The 15,896-nt window shown below is 49.3% G+C and overlaps 5 protein-coding genes across 5 annotated transcripts; 2 read left to right on the forward strand and 3 right to left on the reverse strand.

The window, feature by feature from the left end:
* Window positions 1–104: 104 nt before the first annotated feature.
* On the reverse strand, window positions 105–3,913 carry MYCFIDRAFT_187402 (uncharacterized protein; the record flags this gene model as incomplete). Its single annotated transcript, XM_007926803.1, has 7 exons — window positions 105–454; window positions 508–2,734; window positions 2,789–2,806; window positions 2,891–3,043; window positions 3,095–3,268; window positions 3,322–3,406; window positions 3,852–3,913. 7 exons carry the CDS (start codon window positions 3,911–3,913, stop codon window positions 105–107), a joined length of 3,069 nt encoding a protein of 1,022 aa, XP_007924994.1.
* A 3,550-nt stretch (window positions 3,914–7,463) lies between these two features.
* MYCFIDRAFT_195435 (uncharacterized protein) lies at window positions 7,464–10,742 on the reverse strand (the record flags this gene model as incomplete). Its single annotated transcript, XM_007926804.1, has 1 exon — window positions 7,464–10,742. One exon carries the CDS (start codon window positions 10,740–10,742, stop codon window positions 7,464–7,466), a length of 3,279 nt encoding a protein of 1,092 aa, XP_007924995.1.
* Window positions 10,743–11,410: 668 nt separating this feature from the next.
* Window positions 11,411–12,339, forward strand: MYCFIDRAFT_133629 (uncharacterized protein; the record flags this gene model as incomplete). Its single annotated transcript, XM_007926805.1, has 2 exons — window positions 11,411–11,523; window positions 11,577–12,339. 2 exons carry the CDS (start codon window positions 11,411–11,413, stop codon window positions 12,337–12,339), a joined length of 876 nt encoding a protein of 291 aa, XP_007924996.1.
* A 262-nt stretch (window positions 12,340–12,601) lies between these two features.
* Window positions 12,602–13,939, forward strand: MYCFIDRAFT_187404 (uncharacterized protein; the record flags this gene model as incomplete). The annotated part of the gene is made up of 3 exons (XM_007926806.1): window positions 12,602–12,611; window positions 12,816–13,694; window positions 13,860–13,939. The coding sequence occupies 3 exons, from the start codon at window positions 12,602–12,604 to the stop codon at window positions 13,937–13,939; spliced, it is 969 nt and encodes a 322-aa protein (XP_007924997.1).
* Window positions 13,940–14,035: 96 nt separating this feature from the next.
* Window positions 14,036–15,257, reverse strand: MYCFIDRAFT_187405 (uncharacterized protein; the record flags this gene model as incomplete). Its single annotated transcript, XM_007926807.1, has 3 exons — window positions 14,036–14,276; window positions 14,328–15,150; window positions 15,203–15,257. 3 exons carry the CDS (start codon window positions 15,255–15,257, stop codon window positions 14,036–14,038), a joined length of 1,119 nt encoding a protein of 372 aa, XP_007924998.1.
* Between the last annotated feature and the right edge of the window lie 639 nt (window positions 15,258–15,896).

Raw genomic sequence — 15,896 nt, forward strand, 5'->3', positions numbered from 1 at the left:
ACCCCGCCACAAACGCCTCGCTCAGATGGCCTCCCATGATCATGCATCATCATTATCAACAACGCGTAGTCCCCTCGTGATGAGGGCAATCGGCATCTCTCCAATTACTGTTCAACTGTGTCTCTGAATCTCAAGACAGCATTGCTGCTGAGCAAACCATCAACGCCCTTAGCTAGGCCTAGGACGGTTGGGCGTTGGCGCACTGGGTCGCGGCTGTAGTCCGCTATCAGCACGAGGCCGGCCTCCTTGACCGACGATACGAGTGCTGGTACAAGCTCTAGCAACCTGCTGGTACAGATGAGGCCCATGAAGTTGTTGCTTTGTGCAATCCGGACGGATTCCTTGATGCTCATGTCTGTGCGACCGCAATTTGAGACCATCGAAGGGTTGGTGGGGCGTAGGCCGTTCGTGACCGAAGAGTCGACGCCGAGCTCGTTGCACAGAAGTACAGGATCTAGTTGCAGAGTTAGTAGGCGTCTGCGCGATAATAGGCAAATTTCATCTTACAATTTGGTTGTTTCCAGTTCAAGGCAATGCAGACCTCTGGATTGTAGCTGCTGAAGACAAAGTTTCTTTGTGGACCATCATTCGATTCTCTCAGTGCCCGTGCATGGTCGAACACGACTTTGAGGATGCTTTCCACTACCAGATTGATGCTCTGCGTGGGGCCAAGCTGCAACGCTTCCTCTTCCTGGCGGGTCGGGTAGCAGACGTGGAGTTCGAGATGCAAATCAGCCGGCAGAAGTGCCAGAGCATCTGCGAGAGATGCGTAGCTTCGCGCGACCTGGAGCTGTGCAGCCGCCAGGTTGTCGCGATCAATACCGGAGCCAACAAGACCTTGGATGACGCCACAACCGCGATCAGCTGCCAAGCCGGCTTCCTCAAATTCTTTAGAAGTCAGTCGGCTAACAAGGTCGTTTCGGCTGCTAGGTAGGGCCCAGTCATTGTATAGAACAGGAACACCATCACTGGTGACTTGTACGAAGAGCCGAATGAAGTCGCCGCTCAAGCTGCTTCCTGTGATCAAGTTGCTTGGATGATCCTCGAATTGGCTCGTAGCTTTCCAGTACGTCGCGAAATGCGTGATCTCCAGCGGAACACCATGGAAGGGCGTGACAACTTGATACCGGAAACTCACACGACCGATTGCTCGTAGTCGAGGATCGAAGAGCTCGAGATGCCAAATGCCAGAGCTGCTGGTTCTACCTTTGAAGACGCGACTTGACGCTGCGGCACGAGCGATGACCTTGCTGCCAAATGTCGGGAAAATGTCGAAGTCTATGCTGAAAGCGTCAAGATTCTCGATCTGAAAGGAGACGTTCTTGAGGTCGTCTTGTACAGGCAGAGGAAGGTTTCGAGGTATAAGGTCAGAAGACTTCGATGTGATGGTAAGCCGCGCCGCGGGGTATTTGCTGTCGCCATAGAACTCGATCGCATCGCCATCGATATCTCCAAAGGATAGCTGAATGAATGTCTTAGTGGTGTCCAGGAAGTTATGCCCGTAGCGCCTGAGTGGGATAATCGGAGGAGGAAGGCTAAGATCTGGGATGTTCTCGGGGTCCGATATTGACAGTGCTGGTGTGCCACCAGTCAGAGGTGGTGGAGGCTCTCCAGGTATCGCTTGAAATTCCATAGGGTCTCGAGCAGTCGCATTCACTGCACCCGACTGTGCAAGCAGCTGCATGCAGTCTAGTCTGCCTTCCCATGCAGCATAGTACATCGCAGACAGATCCTTCTCGTCGAGGACTGCAGGGTTGACGTGAAACTCAAGCAGTTGTCTGACGGTATGGAGGTGGCCTTCCGAAGCTGCATGGAAGATGGGAGTCCATTGGTATAGCTTGTCTGGCTGGTCCATGTCTACTCCGTAGTCTTTCAACATGCTTAATATTCGATCATCTCGGCCAAAGCGTGCGACGAGATGCTGCGGAAAGAGACCTTCAGCGTCCGGCAATATCTGTGGTCGAAATCGTATGATCTGCTCGATGATTGGAACCGAGCCGTACTGACAGGCAAGGTTCAGAGGGATGTGATCGGTGCTGCCAGTGGGATTCACAAAAGCTCCGAACTGAAGCATCTCCTGCACACTGCCAGGCTGCGAATGCACAATTCCGTAAATCAACGGCGAAAAGTTGTCCAGATCTTTGAAGTCGACTGTGTCAGGTGCAGCATCGACCAACATCTTGATCATATCCACCCTTCCGTGCATACAAGCATAGTGCAACGGTATCCTGCCATAGACATCTGGCGATCGGATATTGGCACCTTTCGCGAGGGCTGCGATCAACACGCTAATCTTGCCACTGGCTGCTGCCTCATGTATGCAATTGCGCTCATTGATGGGATCGCAGTAGTTGAAGTCCACGAGATCTGTCGAGTACAGAACGTCTTGAGCTGCAGCGGCCGCGGTATTTACGGTGTTCAGGAATACGCGACTGATTCGCTCTTTAGCCTCGTCATTGGTAGTGATTCGAGAGGACCATTCGCGGACCAGCCCCACATTGCCGGCGTTGATCGCTTGTATGACTTGGCTTTCAATCTCTTCATCTTGCGCAACAGGCTGCTGTCTGCTTTCGAGCTCTGGAGCGGGTGAATACTGCAGCTTTTCGCCCTCCGCCCAAGCTTGCAGCTCAAGCAAGCCGGTCGTCGCCTGATCTGACAACTCGCTGATGACATCGCGATTGAAACAGGGCTGAACATCGACCGCTCTCGATAGGTACAGCTCTTTTGTGCGAGACTACAATGTGGTCAGTACTGACAAATGAAGACGGAGATATCGGGTCAGAAGCACCTTTGACGTTTTGTCCCACTGCTATAAGTTAGCTCAACGCAAATCAATGTTAAGAATTACAAGCACCTTCTTCAAGATCTTTGAAAATGCAGTTTGATTGACCTCCACGAACTGCTGGAGCTTGTCCAAATCACTGCTGAAAAGACGGAAGCCCTCATCTAGCGTGACATAGCTGGAAGATAATTTGGAGGCTGTTGTTGCTCGTGATTGAAGGCCTCTCTTCTTGTCTTGTAATGTTCGGAGGCGCAATTTGAGCTATGATAGTGTTAGAGCGCGGCACTGGAACACGCGCAGCGTGGTACTGACTTCGGCTTCTTTCTGTAGGTAGAAAGTGTTGACCTTCTCCAATTCTCTTTCCAGACGAAAGAAGAACGTGGCCTTGTTCGCTTGCAGTGAAGCTTGAGAGTCCTGAAGTGGCTCGCCGTTCGGACCTTGCTGTAGTGCATGGAGAACTGGCGTTGCGCTCAGCTTTTTGATGAGCTACCATGGCGTATCAACATGAAGCTCTTGTCGAACAATATCGATGTGATCACCTTCTTCAAAGCCTTGTAGTCTACGAAGCTGGCTGCATACTCGGGTATGTCGAGCTGTCGCTTCTGGATATGCTTTCCGAACTTCCTACCACCCGCCGCCCATCAGCATACACCTCACGCCTCTTCCCCCGCCACTTCCGATGGTATGTTGCAGACGTACATGGTTGCTCGGGGGTTGTAGCGGCCGAGGATGCGCGTGTGTGGGTGAATGAAGGAGTAGGTCGGGAGCTACTCAAGGACGCATTCTGTATCCTGCTTGCTGGCGGCTGGCTTGCTCGTGCAGCTCAGCCGATGATCATGACCGCGAGTCACTGCAGCGTTCTCTCAAAGGTGCAGCGTGCTCTGCTTTGGTGACGGGAAGTTGGTGGTGGTAGACAGCAGATTCGTCGCAAAAGCTCTCGTGCGGTAGTTCTACCCGTCACATGCGAGGCAGACCCCACTGAGCGAATATCATGACAAACTCCTGCTCACATTTGCGCTGGGCCTGTCCGCCACAGCAAAGTTCACTTCACGCAACAACCATCGAGCACCGCTCCGCTAGCACCACACGCAGAAGCGGGCGTTGACGATCGAATGGCGGCGGCAAAGACATGCACGTGCACGTACTAGACAGATACCGCCACCGCCTCTGCAAGGTGTCTGTATATTAGCAACTCGCGCTGATTGGCTCGACCCACTTTTACCCCTGTCCCACCCCTAACCTCGAGTTGCTAGCAACTCCCCTAATGAATTTGGTTGAAATATACTTCAAATTCCAAAGGGCTTTAGGAATATAGTAATTTCTACTAAGGTTGCTAGCGATAACTTAATAAAACTAAAGTTAATATATAGTATAGCCGTTACGCTAAATTCGAGGTATATCTACTTGCTCTTACCCTTATTGTCTATTGCCGCTATATCTACCGCTACTATATCTACTACCGCTGCCGCTACTAAAGGTCCTACTATTAAACACTTATTACTGTTCTTCTAATAGAAATCGGCGGTCTCTAATAAAGGTAGACACTTCCTTGTAGCTTAGTTATAGTGTATCGATTAGCGACTATTGTAGTATGTGTTATCGGAGGTTTAATAGCTATAGCGTAGGTATATAAGCGGCGATTATTAGGTAACGAAGACTACTTAGTATAGTAGGCATATATAGAAGTCGCTATTAGTAAAGGACGTAGCGCATAACGTCTGTTAGGCTGCCGTCGTTTAGAGAAGGTATATTATATCGATAGGTGCCGTCGCCTATAGTATATATATTCTAAAGTACCGAGTTAGTAACCTACGTAGGTTTAAATAGCGACGGCGGAGGTTGCTAAAAGGAAGGCGAAGGAGGTTAGTAACTATATCTATACTAATTAGTATAGAGACTAGTCGCTATATACTCTAGTGCGCGTTAAGTGCCCTCGCCTAGCGCGAATAAGTCCCTTACCTATTACGGTTGTTATACTTAGTAAGGTTGTTATTACTAGTAGTAGTAGTAGTAGATTAATAGTAAGGCGCCTACGCCTATATCGACCTACGCCTATTAAATAGCAAATAATGTGCTATCGTCGTATTACTATTAATATTGCTAGAGCTGTTATAATAGCTCTGCCGCTACTAATAGGCGCATATATTTAGTATAATACTACTTAGTAATATCGTCTCGATAGGTTAATAATAGATGCGCCGGCACTACTATTTCTACCTTCTTAACTTTCTAATAATAGTCGTAAGTAATGTTCTCGATAAGGCTGCGAATTAGTAGGTAACGGTCCTTTAATATAGTACTAGTAATAGCGTTAACTTCCTCGGCCTTATCGTCTTCGTATAGGTTATTATCGTCTACGAGCTACTCGCTATAAGTCTTCGGCGAGTTAATATCGCTATTAAAGCTATTAGGGTTAAAGAAACAGTTAATATAGCAATCTACCTGTCTAGCCGTTATACTATCGCCTAATATCTCTCGATTATACTAAATATGCCGATACGGTTAGTACTACTACTTCTAGAAGAAGCACTAGCATATATCGGGGAGTTAGTTATCGAGTTGTAGTTAATATCGTATCTAATTTAGAAGCCCGGTATAAGCGCGCTTCTAAGCGAGTCGATATTGCTTAGTAATAGCGGTTTAAAGATAGTATAGCAACTCGCAGAAGCGCTTACTACTACTATTTAATCTAGTAAATATAGGAAGTAGGTTATCCTTTGCCGCCTCCTTCTTCGTATTGTTATACTATCTCTTATTAATCTCTAGTATATATATAAGGGTACCGGCGAGCGAGAAGTTAGCCTTAATCGACTTAGTATTGCTCTTAAAATCGGCGTAGTATGCCTCGACTAGACTAGTTATATATACCTAAGTAACGACGGTTAGCAATTATGCTTAGAAGAGGAGGTTATAGTAGTTATAGTAGTCTTATACGTATTAATAAGGGGTTGCTCCTCCGTTCCTTAACCGTCTATATCTAGGCGTACTTAGCGGACTATTCTCGTAACAAATACGAGTATAACTCGTCGTTCTTGCCGTCCGGTAGAGCGTTAATAGCCTATTATATTCTAACCTTAACCTCCTTATTAGTCTCTGCATATAACGACACCTAAACTAGCTTCTTATAGACCGCCTTATATCGACTTTTAAGTGGAAATTTGCGGCGAATAGTCTATAGTAAGTGCCGTATACAAAGATAGGTCCTAACTAGTAGAAATATCTCTTAGATTGCTATCTGTTCTAAAGCCGAGTTATTAGTAATAGTGTATTATAATAACTAACTACTAGGTTTACTATAGTTAGCCTAAGAAGCTAGATAATGTAGTGCCTGCGTATAGACCTAACTATGCTTGCTTTTAAGCAATGCGTATGCTACTAGACGCTAGCGTATATTGTCGTTAGAAATAAGGATATTAAACAACTTCTAGTCTATTTAGTTAACTTCGTGCGTATCGTCTAGCAGTATTAATTTGCTATACTTCTTTAGTAGCTTAATGCCTTCTTCTATAGCCTATACGAAGCCTCTCCTAATACTATCCTTTATTAAGACACTAAATAATTAATAATACAATCTATACTCTTTTGCTACCGCTATAATACTCTATAATTAAAGCTTAGGATCGTCTCGTTCGGCCGGCATCGTAAACCGCTTGTCTTAGTTGTAATAGGGCGACTTCTTAGCGGCATTATATAGTAAACCGATATCGAGATAAGAGACACCGAGATTAGGTCTATATTAGCTATTAATAGCGTCGTACGTCCGCCTCGCTTATAGCAAGTAGTCTATTTGCTTCTTAACCTTATCTTTAACTAGTTAATAGACCTTGCGGCTATTAAGAAGGTCGAGATTATAGGTATATATATTAGCGGTTATATAACGACGAATACTAACCTTTCTAGTAGGCTCGTTCTAGCGGTATTCTACTATTATAACAAAGCTAATAGAGCACTCCTCTTCTAGCGGTTTAAAGGCTCTTCTATCCTTAATACCTACTGCTTCTCGATTTAGCTTATTACGGCGCTGCCTTTCTATATAATAGTAGTATACCTTCTTATAGTATATACTATCCGTACTAGGCTTGCCTAGCTTCTTAGTAGACCTCCTAGTATATTAATTGCTATATAGGCTCTATATTAATTTCTAGCCTTCCGTATCGGTGTTAATGTCTTCTATAAGGTTAAAAACTCGATAGCGAAGCTGTTTAAGGTTACTAATACTGCTAGGCGTAGATAGGTCTATATTAGTAACGTTATGCAATATAGGGGATATAGAATAGGAAATATAGAAGGAATTTGGGAACAGCAGAGATGGTGGCAATGCCAAGATTACGATTTGTATTGGGTTTAGCGGGGCTTGGTATGGTTAGAGTTGCTAGCAACTCTAGGTGCCCCGTGCGGGCCCCACAGTTGCTGGTATACAGACACTCCCTCTGCAAGGGAATGCCGCAAGTGGCATGCCGCCCGCATCGCGATACCCAAATGCTTGGCCGGACGACACTTCATGCAGCGATATAGACTACACATTCGGAAAGGAGATTCAACAGCATCACATCGGATCATTCCATCATCATGCGTGAATTCTGTTGAAACGGATAGTTCTATGTACATGCTGACCTTGGAAAGCCAGATGAGAGGCCGCATTCAAGAGACAGAAATACCAAAGTCACATCTACATTGCCACCTAGCTCGCCATGCCTCGAGTCCGCTTCTTTGCGGGACTTCCCAGACCAGGTGCAGGTTCAATTTCCCGACGCCGCTCGTTCGAAATCGTGCTTCGTGCTGGCATAATTCTTGGCGCCTTCTTTGCTGGACTCGAAATGCCAGGAGCGGCCGACTTGTCGTTATCAGCAGGCTTCAGTGCTGCTTTGCCCAAATCGAATTTTGCTGCGAGACCTTTAGCCTCGCCCAATCTCAAGGGAGGCCCAGCGGTCATATTTGATGCCTTGGTGCTTCGCTTCTTCGGCGGGGAAGCAATCAAAGAATTCTCTTTGCCCGCCGCGAGGCCTGTAGTCGCGTGCGTCTGCTGCGATGCAGTTGGCGCCGGAAGCTTCGAAGCAACAACGTGCTTCTTCTTTGATGGGCCAGAAGACGACTTCTTCGTTACCACAGGGGTGGCTCGTGGCTCTTCAAGCTTCATCTCATCTGCCAGGTTCTGAACCGACGATGGCATGGGCGTAGGTCTCGGCTTGAGTTCTCCTAGCTGCGCCTGCTCTTCTACCTCCTCCTCCTCCTCCTCAGAATGGCCTAGTAGCGTCGTCCCTTTGACCTTCGCCGGCGTTGCGATCCGCGAGACTTTTCGCCTCGTGCTCGCCTTTGGCTTTGGCTTGGCGTCGACCTCTTGCTCATCCTCGCCCTTACTAAGAGTTTGCTCAAGTGGCAACGAAGGCTTGGCAGGAGTTGACGCGGTAGGCTTCTGCGGCTTAAGTCTTCTCAACTTGGGCTTGCTTGGCGTTGAGCTTGCTGGCGGCGCAGTCACGAGACTCATCTCGCCCTCCCTCAGAATGTTTTGTTCGGGTGCCATTGAATCGAATGGCTGCTCATTACCCAGTTCGTCAGCCATCATACTGCCTTCAGGCTCATCTTCTCCCTGATAGAAAGACACTAGCGTTTCGGCCCACTTGATGCCTTTCCTACCAGGCACTGGTGCCTGTTCGACGTCCATAGCATCGTCCTCGTCTGGCTGACTGTTGTCTTTCTTCTTCTCTGCAGCTAATTTGGTGAGTCGAAGCGGAGGCATGACTGCGCCGCTCTTATTCAACCTAGTGTTCTTTCTCGTCTCGAGTGCTAGCGCTTGGGCCTCAGTCTTCTTGAGAACCACGCCGTCACTGTTAGTCCTGATCTGGATCTTCCTCTTTCCGTCATAGGTCGTGGCAGGCAAGGTCTCTGGCTTCTTCCTGGTGCGACCACTCTTCCGCGAGCCAAACTTCTGCGGTGGTCCTGACTCGGCGGCAAGCTCATCCTCATCGTCCCTGATAGGATCTTGCTCGTATTCCAGCTCGCGCTTCTCGGGCACTGTCATCGAGAAGCTCGCACCCAACGGCTTACGTGGAGATGGGCTATTAGGATCCAAGTCCGCGAGCACGTCTGATGGCGCAGGCGACTTAAGTGCAGGACTTGCAAGTGCTTGCCGTACCGTATTGGAGTTGCGTCGATTCTCGAGGGATTCGCGTCTAGCAGTATCGGAAACGCGGCACCCTGACTTGCTCTCTGATGCTCGCTTAAGGAACGCTTCCAGAAGCGCTGTGTCGTCCGAGATGCGAGGTTGCTTTGGCTTCCGAGGTGTCATTTGCGGTTCTTCGGGTGGTGCAGAGGATGATCGTATCGGAAGCTCATCCTGAACGGCAGCTGGAGAAGTGATGCCGGAGAAATCAATCGGCAGAGGTGAAGAGGCTGGGCCGGTGTCTGCTTTGGGCGATGAGTTCGTCTGCGACTCGGGCTGTAGCTCTTGCTCTGAAGGCTTCTTGATTGGCGTGAATGCGACAAGATGTGGCTTTTGGAGTGTCTGTTTGAGGATGCTCCTTCGCTTGACCGGACTGCTCGACTGTCGTTGCCTCCTAGGCGAGCGACGTAGAGGCAGTCTTGGATGCGAACCTTCAATAGTCGGGACTGGGCTGGACGCGAGTTTATTGGGCGAAAAGACGCCATTCTCTTGCTGGTACTCAGTCACAAGCTGTGATTCGGTCGAGGGCGTATTTGGTTCCGTCGAAATGTCGCGAGATGGCTCTGGTGTGATGTTCCTGGTCACATTTGGAGCCTCCTGAGCTTCTTGTTCAATGGTGGCTTGGACCAGCTCTTCATCACCTGGTCGGGCGTCCTCGATTTGATAAGTCGCAGCAGCTGGGTCATCGACAGATTCTGTCTTCTCATTTCCTTCAGCAAGATCGCCGCCTTCTGCTGTTGATCGCTGATCAGCGGGAATCCGTTCCTGCTTTTCGGATGGTGCTGCGAAGCTCGTCGGCAGAGTTCGTCGTCTGCTCGTGTTCCGCTTGGTCTGATTGACGCTACGCCGCCGACGGGTCGCGACTGGAGATACAAATCCTTCTGGGAGCACGACTTCCTCATGTGTCGCCGCTGCGATGGGTGGTTGATCGTCCGTCGGCAGACTCTTGTCTTCATCCTCCTTAACATCGACCAGCTCTGGCGCGTGCTCATTCTGGCGCGCATCTGATTCAATGCTAGCCGTTTCAGCATCTTCTACTGCCAAAGCCTGACCAGTCGTTGTGGCATGCTGCTCTGGCCATGAGGAGGTCACAACGGCATCGCTAGGACTCATGCTCTCTTTTTCGGCAATGGGATCTAGTCGGCACCTTTCCCACGCTTGTTCTTCAGCTTCTTCGTCTTGTCCAAGCTCAGTGTCACTCTCATCTTCCCACTCATCAGCATCAGCGGCTTCTTCATCTTCCACCCTTTGTGAAGCGTGCTCGCTAAGAATGTCGATCGAGGTGCGCTCCACGTCTTCTCCGCCCTCGGCTAGGTCAAAATTTTGCTCGTCCACGTGCGCATCATTCTGGTCTTCATCAGGCAATGCGATGAGATCTTTCTTCCCCAGACTGTTTCTAGTGACGATGCGACGATTGGTGGGGCTTCCTCTGCACTCCCAGTCGCTGACGAGCGCTCCACTTCCAAGAGCATCAAGCGAATCTCGCGCGACACGCATCTTCTTGACAGCTTTTAAAGGTGTGCCTCTGCCAGCATTCTGGCGTATGTTGACACTGAGTGCGGGTGCGAGTGTATTTGCGACAGGCTGGGCATTGGTTGCATTCCGCTTGAAGATCTTTCCAACTCTGAAGCGTCGCCTCGAGAAAGGCGATTGCGGTCTGCGTTCCCACGCGCGTTGCACCTTTGCGAGAGGGAGGTTCGTCGGGGCAAGTCCGGTTGTATCTGTGTTCTCCCAAGCAAATGATGCTGTTTCTGCGGCTGGGCTGGAGTCGGCCAAATCTGCTGTGGTGTCGCGGTCCATAGTGCTACTGGATAGCGATGCTGTATCTGTAATTTGTGCCATGCTCGGCGAGCGACAAGTTGGAGAAGAGCCGGAGAACTCGCGGTGAAGTAGTGGCGAGGCGAGTCGCATTGACATTGACATTGACAGCGCGCGAGCATCAAAACATACAAACGCGCTTGGGTTCGCGCTAGTCAATCAGCACGTGACAGCCCTATCCTCCAAACATCCAACATCCAACCAATAGCACTCCTTTATTAATAATTACTGGCAGGACATGCATGTGATATCTTTGAGACAGTGAGAAAGGCGTTGCGGCGATTGGAGCATAGCGATGTCCAGTGTGCTGACATCAGTAATGGCAGACGTCCCCAGAGCTACTTTGACGCTATTTGACGTGCGCTTTTCAAAAGTGGTGATGTCAGTCAGCGGGTAGCCGCCGACGATCTGTGAGAGCTCGACGCGAGCTATGCATCTGCAGCTGTGCCAAAATCATGCAATTGTTTCTCTTGGCCATGTCCAACCCCTTCCGCTGTATCCTCTCACCACGCTTCTAGTCCAAGCTTGCTATTAAAACATACTGTGATCTGGCCCGGGAAATTGCACCTTGCACCTTCCTCCCCACCCTTCTACAAGTCGACGACCGAAGACAGGAAAGCATTTACAAACTGGCTGAAGACGGAAGCACAATGTCCACCGCGGCTACAAAGCGAAAGCTGGTCGTCTGTGGAGGAAATGGTTTCTTGGGGAGCAGAATATGTAAGGCAGCGGTTGCAAGAGATTGGGATGTGGTATCCATAAGGTATGCCATACTTCGAGAAGCATTGATCATCCATCACTGACTATCGTGTACAGCCGATCAGGTGAACCACACTGGCCATCAGTCTCTTCACATCAGATCGCACCTGCCTGGTCGAAATCTGTGACCTGGCGATCCGCGAACATTCTCCACCCCGACACCTACAAGTCAGATCTGGCAGGAGCACATGCCGTCGTCCACTCGATGGGTATTTTGTTAGAAGCAGACTACAAAGGAGCTCTGACTGGGAAGGAGTCGCCAATTGCAGGACTAAGAAGAGCATTCTCAGCACAAAAGCAGGGCGGTAACTCGAATCCTTTGCAAAAGGGACAAAGAATAGAGCCAGGAGAGAAAGATGGACAGCTCACATATGAGCTTATGAACCGGGACTCTGCGATCGTGTTGGCAAGAGAGGCGAATGAGGCCGGTGTCAAGGCCTTTGGATATATCTCTGCGGCCGCAGGAGCGCCTATCCTACCTGGACGATACATCAGCACGAAACGGGAGGCTGAGAGCACCATTTCCTCCGAGTTCCCAAAGATGCGGAACCTATTCTATCGACCAGGCTTCCTCTTTGATTCGTCAAGGACCTTCACGGTCCCCATGGCTGCAGTCACTTACGCTGGTTTCATTGCTAACTCATTGACTGGAGGCAATCTGACTTGGCTTATTGGCGCAGGCGGTGCAAAGCCTTTGAAAGCAGATCTCGTGGCGGAGGCTGTGGTGGAGGGACTATCCGACGATAAGGTCAAAGGTCCAATCGAGGTGAAGGAGATTGAAGAGCTCGCCAATCGTGCCTGGCGAAGAGGCATGCTCTAAGCAGTATAAACGATCCAGTGCGACTCGTGTTCGGCGCGAGCATAGCCGCGAATCAACCACATCTTTTGCAGCGTTCAAGCGAGGTTGTACAATACATAGATTCAGCCTGAGGGCATACATTGGCTACGCCCAGCCCTCCCAAACTTCCGACGCTCAGGCGGGATCTCTACAAATACACGGCGCTCAGTTGCTATGTGCGAAAGACGAACGACAACTCGGATGTTCGCGACTTCCCTAAGCTACATATGTAGACAAAGGCGCAATGTCACTTCGCCCAATCATTGCGTGCATGTGCGGTTACGTCATGCAGCTTTCACATGTCGACGGCAAAGCAAGTTTCCGAAATGACTGTGACCATATATTGAGAACAGCCATGCAATGGTAGAATACACGAAATGACCGCGAGTCAATAGCCATGGCCTCCTCGATCAAATCAAAAATCTCCCAAGCCACCAGCAGCTCAAAGGCAACATCAGACGAACAAGAAAAATACCGTCTACTCGTAACAGCAGGACCATCCTACAACCTCTCAGCCCACAAAACCGTACAAGTCAACACCGAAACACCAACCTACATCGAAAACGAATTCCTCCGTGCAAAAATCCAAGTCCGAATCCGGGGCTACAGAGGCCTACCCTCATCCTCCCCATCAGAATCCTCGTACTTCAACGACTTGGTCCATAAAAATGACCAATACTCTGTCGGCTTCTCTTTCGTCCCGAAAATTGATATCCCGTCAAAAGATACGGTTTGGGGTAATGATCTCGATCACCCAATCCGAGACAGATTACCTCCGGGTTTCAATACTGCGTTCCGCATCGTGAAAGAATTCATCGATCCTGGTCTCGCGTGTGATGTCTATGCGGACAAACCTTGGTTATATGGGCCTAGTACGTCTTGTTGGTTCGCCTTACGCATCGGCGAGAAGCTCAAGAATGACGATGAAGATTTCCCAGCTCCAGGAGTCCTAACAGAAGGCGCAGACGGTTCTGGCCAACAAGTCCGAGAACAACTCGGTCTACCTTCAAATAATGAAAAACGACGCAAACACTTTCTGAAGGAAAATAATCGTGAGCAATTCATCTTTGAAAAGGGAAGGCTTTACATGGCAGATTTCTATAATCCTTATTTGGATTTCGCGAATTATAGTCTTAAGCTACCGGGGTTTAGTCTCAAGGTGATTAGGTATATTGGGGACAAGACGCATTGTTTGAGGTATGTGTTCAAGCAGAGGGGTGGCGAGGGTGTTTATTTGAACGTTAATATTACGTTGCTTTGGGGAGAAAAGTTGAAGGAGGCGTTGAGGGAGGATGAGGAACAGCAGGCGGGCGAGGGAGCAAAAGAGGAATTAGTTGGTATCGCTGCTGGTGGGGAGGGTGTGAATGGGAAAGCGAATGGAGGCGAGGATGAGGAGGTTTATGAAAGTGCTGAGGAGGGTGCAGAGGATTTATCAACTCCGGCGCCATCGGAAATGCAGCTCCATCCTGGCGATCATACTGCGACAGCTGAGCATACCGCAGCTCAAGTGAGGGAAGACCCAATAGATGAGATTGATAGATTACTTCGCGAGACTTCGACGCAGCAGAAGCGAGAAACATAGACGAGCAAGATCCAGAGCTGGAAGTCAGAGCCTTGAAGCGTTGGAGTTCATAGGAAACAAACGAAGCATCGACGGAAGCGTGGCATTCAAGATCATCTAGTTGTAGACCTTGGCAGAATACCCAGGGAGAACCTCAAGTTCCTTATCAGCATAAGTATAATTCGTGCCTTCAATCTTCGGAGCCTTAGTCCTCCTCTGCTGCTGAGCCTGACGTTTCTTCACCCACTCCTCCACAGTCAAATGCTGACCAAGGCTCGTGAAATCATTGTCCTTGATTCCCAATCTCTGGAGTAGAGGGCTATTGCTGATCGGATCCAAGACGACATGATTATTAGGTCTGCTCCGTCAGCAAAAGTGCAAGTTTTTACGTGTAGAAATCGTGACGTACCTCGCAAAATACAACACACCCAAACGATCCACATGAGCCTGATCATCCGGCGGAGCATGAACACGATGCACACTACTCTTCAAATACCCTCCCGTCAAAGCCGACAACGCATCGCAAATATTGATCGTAATCGTCTCGTCCTGCGGCCGTACCCATTTCCATTCACCCTTGGAATTCAAGATCTGTAAAGCAGCCACAGGCTGCCTATACAAAAGTGTAATACTTCCCAAATCCGTATGTCCAGCAGAATACAACTCCCCAACTTGACGATTCTCTTCGGGAGTCCGAGCTTTGTAGTGCATGTATCGAAGATGGTCTTCGCCTTTGACGTCGTACTCGTGGTCTTTGACCAGCTGATCTTCGTCGGGGAGTTCTAGCATGATAGCGAAAAGTTTGAGGAGTTTGACGACGACCTGGTCATGGCATTTTCGACTGAAAGCCTCAATTTCTTGAATGTTATCTTGAAGGACGGGAGGTTGGGGTCGTTTATGGTATCCGTCGAATTTTGGGAGGTTGTACACTTGGACGTTATCTTTGATGGTTTCGGTCAGTTGACGCAGACCTGCGGGACGATAGCCATTGTATTCGCCACTTTCCAGGTCTGCAAGGTTGTAGTATCTGAGTTTCTCGTCCAAGGGTAAGTCGTAGAATTCCCGTCCCAGGGCGAATTGGCGGTCGACTTCTTCTTGACTGATGCCGAAGTTTTTGACGTAGAAGAAGCCGACATGCTGAGCTGCGTAGGAGAGTTGGTCGACGAGTTTCTGTTTGCCGTCAGGTTTGTCGAAGAGGCTGAGGTCGAGGGTCACTAGTTCGGCCCAGTCGACTGTGACATATATCAACGAGGCATTGAAGTTTTATCGTGGGAGCTGACTTACGATCAGCTTTAGTCTCTGGGACCTGCTTGTAAGGCGAGATGACTTTTCCAGGCATCGTGGTGCTAGATCTGACAATTGCTCAAACCTTTTCGATGCCACAACAGGAGAGAGGATGCTTGATATGAGTGCTGAGCTCCTCATTGTGACTTAACTACTCTCCGCCCGAGTATGTGCCGACAAGCCGAGTGCCTGCATTAGTCCTCTGAGAATCCGCTATGGTGTCAAGAACCTGAGCTCGCACACCATTGATAGCTTGTCAAGCATCCAAACAGAATTAAGCCTTGGAGATGAAGCCCCGTATTAGCCTCGAAGACCGCGTGAGACATAGTGTAGGCAGGATCAAGTCAGCCGGGCACTACTGGTACATTCATTGATGGTATCGTACATGGGTTGCGCTCATCAAGCGACGTCCTCTCGCTTACCTTGACTTGTCGCGCATGAACGGTATCCGATTGAGCTCGCCCTTCGTCTGCAAAAACGCTTATCCATCCAGAGCACAAGAAACCGGAGCGTACGGCGGCCAGTCCTAAGCCTTTTCCTCTCCTTCTGCAACATCTCTTCCAGTTTCTGAGCTAGGCGGACGTCCTCTGACCTTCTTAAACACCTCTCTCGTGACAGGAGCACCTCAGAGTGACTGTCGCTCAACTGCGAAGTTCTTTGTCAATTCGCGGGTGGTACGTAGCGTGGTCTTTGG

The sequence above is a fragment of the Pseudocercospora fijiensis genome (assembly GCF_000340215.1).
Source record: "Pseudocercospora fijiensis CIRAD86 unplaced genomic scaffold MYCFIscaffold_3, whole genome shotgun sequence".
NCBI lineage: Eukaryota > Fungi > Ascomycota > Dothideomycetes > Mycosphaerellales > Mycosphaerellaceae > Pseudocercospora > Pseudocercospora fijiensis.